Source organism: Arachis ipaensis, chromosome B09 (genome assembly GCF_000816755.2).
Source record: "Arachis ipaensis cultivar K30076 chromosome B09, Araip1.1, whole genome shotgun sequence".
Lineage (NCBI taxonomy): Eukaryota > Viridiplantae > Streptophyta > Magnoliopsida > Fabales > Fabaceae > Arachis > Arachis ipaensis.
The window spans coordinates 867151-871812 of NC_029793.2; the positions used below are offsets into that span (position 1 = coordinate 867151).

Consider the following 4662-nt stretch of genomic DNA (forward strand, 5'->3'; position numbering starts at 1 on the left):
AGAGTGATTTGAATTTAAAATAATATTTTTGTCATTCTAAAATTAAAAGGCAAAACAATAATCGTATCATACTAAAGACCGAAAGAATTATAATATACCAGCCTTAAAGATTAAGAAGAGAAAAAGTTTATTTTTAATGCAATTACATCGATTTAAAAAATAAAAAATATAAATTCTCCTATGTTACTTAAAGTGCAAGTAATCATGAAAAATTTTCTAAACCCAAATTGTCTATAACTAAATTGATTGAATTTAGTATAAATTTAAAAATTATTTAAGGATTAGATTTCTTATCTTTTATTTAAATTTTAAATAAGATAGTTCATATTTAAATTTGATTAGAATTTGTCAAAAAACTTCATTTAATTTTGATTTATTTAATAATATCTTTAAAAATTTAAAATTTAAATCTAATCTAATTTATTAAGATCAAATTTAATTTAAATTAATTAAAAAATACCAGAGTTAGAAGTGATTATCATGTGTTAAATTAGGATTCTGTTACTGTTTTCCGATCTCTCTCTCTCTCTCTCTCTCTCTCTCTCTGGCATGAGATTCTGTATCGAGTTTCAGATTCAGGTTGAGTTCTTCACCCAGAGTCCTGTTCAGTTATAACTTATAACAGAGATTACAGGTTAGTTAGTTAGTTAATGGTTAGTTATGCCTATCAAAATTGTAACTTGTTCTTTTCCCACCACTTTTCTCACTTTTCAACCTTCAATTATGTCACCATAACCCCACTAGTTTCTTTTTGCGACATAAACCCCACTATAAATTATTCATCAGGTGCATGTCTCTGTCTTTGTCTTTATTTATTTGCATATTTAATGAATTCACCATGCTCACCAATACATCATTAATTTTCTGCCAAAATTCTGGTTTTGGAAGCATACATATCTATATTGAATTATTAATAAATTAGTATGGAATCAACATCGGTTTGGTTGAATAGTAGGGTATATTAAACTGATTAGTCAAATTGAAACTGATTCTTTGAAAGTTCTTTTTGTATCATGAATAAATTACCATTTGTACCCATAAAAGATATGACAAATGTATCCATATAAGAATAAAATGACAATTATAACTACGGAAGATGGCTTTCGTGTGCCAAAAGTACCCAGACGTTGGTTACACAATTGGTCCGTCAGGGTATTCTTGGCATACGGAAGCTATCTTCCGTGGGTACAATTGTCGTTTTATTCTTATATGGATACATTTGTTAGCGTTTGTATCTTTCATGGATACAAATGCTAATTTATTCTTGTATCATTGTTTGTGCCTTGATAATGTGATAAGTTGGTGATTATTCTATTAATTGATTCATGCATCAGTGTTGATAAAGAGGAATGTTCATTGTATGTTTGATAATGTTACCAACATTGATTAAGTTGTCTGATGTTGTTACCTTTCAGCAATTAGCAATTAGGAAAGTTTGATAATGGCAGACCTGAAAGATCCACTTCTCCCTCCAAAACTGGCAACGACCATCAACATAAGAGAGGCTGTGAATCGGCCTATGGGTGCCGGACGGCAGCTGTATCAAGGAGTGGATGTTCTTGAGCTGAAGAAGAGAGGGCAGAGTCTTCGGTCGTGGATACGAGTTGATATGTCAGGAGACTCACAGATAATTGAGGTAGACAAGTTTACTATGATGAGGCGTTGTGATCTTCCAGCGCGCGATCTTCGCCTATTGGATCCACTTTTTGTCTATCCATCAACAATCCTTGGAAGGGAAAAAGCTATTGTTATCAACTTAGAACAGATAAGGTGTATTATTACGGCCGAGGAGGTTTTTCTCCTGCATTCCTTGGACAGTTATTCATGGAACTATGTGATGGAGCTACAACGACGATTAGCATCGACCAGTGTTGGCGAGCCAGGAGATGTGTGGCAGTCAGACAATTTTGATGTGAACCGGAGCAGAGGAAGTAGGAATTTCGATAATGACTTTAGGAATAACTCGTCCCCGGATGACTTGCCATTTGAGTTCAGGGCACTGGAAGTTGCATTAGAGTCAGCATGCACATTTCTTGACTCTCAGGTTTGTACATTGAAGAGTTCATGGTTGTGAATAATCAGAATAATTTACAGCTTGATTCTTAGGATGACTATGCACATGGCTTGAATTATTTTATCTGGTTCTGCACTTAGAAAACAGTTTGAAAGCACAAAAGTTGTGTTAATTTATCCCTAAGCAGGATCCTTAATCAATACGGTTGCATGTTGTATTTCCTTTCCTCAAATTCTTACTCATTTGATTTTGGAAGATTAGTTAGTAACACTCTAATCTGTTGTGGCCATTTCCAACAGGTGTCTGAGTTAGAAATTGAGGCTTATCCGTTGTTGGATGAACTAACATCTAAAATCAGTACTCTGAATTTGGAGCGTGCTCGTCGGCTGAAAAGCAGACTCCTTGCCCTGACTCGTAGGGTTCAGAAGGTAGTCTTCATGGATATATTTTTTCTTCTTACCTGCAATTGATGAAGTTCATAGTTTTTCTCACTTTTTTTTAACCTTTCCTCTTATTGAATGAGTATGAATTCAGGTTAGAGATGAAATAGAGCAGCTTATGGATGATGATGGTGATATGGCTGAGATGTATCTTACTGAGAAGAAAAGGCGAATGGAGTCATCATTCTGTGGAGATCAGTCTTTGTTTAAATCAATTGATGCCGTATCCATATCTGCTCCGGTTTCTCCTGTTTCGTCGCCTCAGGCTTATCGGAAACTTGAAAAGAGCATGAGCAGCGCTAGGAGCCGACATGAGAGCACGAGAAGTTCTGATAGTGCTACAGAAAGCATAGAAGAGCTTGAGATGTTACTAGAAGCATACTTTGTAGTAATTGATAGCACTCTAAACAAGTTGACATCGGTAAACACAGTCTTATCTTTGTAAAACTTCTCTCTGTCTGGCCACAGCAATTTATTGATCATCGTTTCTTGTTTCAGTTGAAAGAGTACATCGACGACACAGAAGATTTCATCAACATTCAACTGGTTTGTTTTCTGTCATTTCCTCTTCGTGTTTAGTCCGACAAAAAGTCCATGCTCATTATTGGATGCATCATATCATTGTCCATGTTTTTTTAGTCTTTACTCTTTTGTATTACTAATCATCTGACATGTTCTAGTTCTATATGTCAAAGCACAAAATGGTTGTGCACATTGGCCTCATTTGTCATTGATGATTATTTGGTTTCGCAAACTTTGTGAATTTCGAAACACTGACTGAAACCTCTTTTTTTCCTCCGGCAGGATAACGTTCGGAATCAGCTCATCCAATTCGAGCTGTTGCTCACAACAGCAACATTTGTAGTTGCCATCTTTAGTGTTGTAGCAGGAGTATTTGGGATGAATTTTGATATCTCATTATTTAGGGTTCCTAAAGCATTTCAGTGGGTTCTTATAATCACAGGAATTTGTGGAATCCTCATATTTAGTGCATTTGTGTGCTTCTTCAAGTACAGAAGACTCATGCCCCTTTAGAATAGAGATATTTTAGCTTTAGTTATCACACCATTAAGATGGATAGGTAGTATTTTGGTACACGCAATTGTGAATTTCAACTGAAAAGTTAGACAATATTAAAAGCAATTCTTTCAATTCATTTATGCATCAATTGTAAGTGGTTCTTTTCTTTATGATTTATGATTTAGACAAAATTGTATACTAAAACAAAGTAGTTAAATTTACAGTGTTATTGGTTGCATCTATCCTTTAATCTTGTTTCTTATAATGTGAAATACACTTTAAAAGTATGCAAGTGTTTGTGTTCTTATTCAAGTTTAAGTTATACATGTTTGAAATGTTGGGGTTTTGTGACCCTAATTTGTGTTACTATTTGTTTCATGCTCTAGATCAATACAATTCATTCACCATCATATAAGTTGCAAAACTCATTTCATCTAAAGTTTACACCACATTCAATGATGAAAAAAGTATGTTAAAACCACTATGACACAAAAATTTACACGTAAAGACACAAAGTGGGCGATCCTCCCAAACAAACAAACTTCATTCCCATCCTCCAAGAATAATCAAACCCGGAAGAGATGGTTAAGGGGCATAAACTCTCATCCATCTGTGCCAACTTGTGTTGGTAGAGCTTTGTCTTTAATCACGTGTTAATTTCACAAGAACTAAAAAATTAAGAAAGCCTTTTTAGTTCGTTTCAATTACATCATCTTTAAACACTAAATGAGTATTACCTCCTCTTAATCAATCATCAATCAAAATTAGGTTAGTGCTCACTAGTGGGTTCTTTAATTGATCATTAGAGATTAACAAACGTTGCAACACATAAATCTCTTAAACTCAATCGCCATGCTTCAAACAGCATAATCATATCTTACCAATGAAAATTGCCTACATCAAGTTATAGTACATCATTATTTTAATAACATGATAAATTTAAGTTCGGTACAATGGAAACAGGACATGAGGGAAAAAATGGACCTCCATTGCACAGGAAAATCTAAAAGACACTAAAAGGGTAATCAACAAACATTTCTAACTCCTTTATAATTTTGGTGTAACTTGAAAGTTATTCTCTTGAACATAATGCTGTAAAACATCACTTGGTAGCAGCAGAACTAGCTGAGAGTCTTTGGCTCCTTGCTTTATCAGCTCTTTCCAAGTAATCTTGATGAGATTGATGTG

At 34.3% G+C, this 4662-nt stretch overlaps 1 protein-coding gene across 3 annotated transcripts; it reads left to right on the forward strand.

Annotated features, from left to right (window-relative positions):
* LOC107618611 (magnesium transporter MRS2-1) lies at window positions 459-3716 on the forward strand. Of its 3 annotated transcripts, none has more exons than XM_016320718.2 (6): window positions 459-634; window positions 1416-2044; window positions 2314-2442; window positions 2549-2875; window positions 2953-3000; window positions 3259-3716. In XM_016320718.2, the coding sequence occupies exons 2-6, from the start codon at window positions 1442-1444 to the stop codon at window positions 3487-3489; spliced, it is 1338 nt and encodes a 445-aa protein (XP_016176204.1). In that variant the 5' UTR covers window positions 459-634; window positions 1416-1441; the 3' UTR covers window positions 3490-3716. The 3 variants fall into 3 exon arrangements, with proteins under 3 accessions (XP_016176204.1, XP_020966172.1, XP_020966171.1); XM_021110513.1 differs by having other exon boundaries at window positions 473-579; XM_021110512.1 differs by lacking the exon at window positions 459-634 and adding an exon at window positions 654-786.

Coding starts and splice junctions, on each gene's coding strand:
- LOC107618611 (XM_016320718.2), top strand. CDS start 1,442: ATGGCAGACCTGAAAGATCCACTTCTCCCTCCAAAACTGGCAACGACC. Junction 2,443..2,548: donor TGACTCGTAGGGTTCAGAAG/GTAGTCTTCATG, acceptor GTATGAATTCAG/GTTAGAGATGAAATAGAGCA. Junction 3,001..3,258: donor ATTTCATCAACATTCAACTG/GTTTGTTTTCTG, acceptor TTCCTCCGGCAG/GATAACGTTCGGAATCAGCT.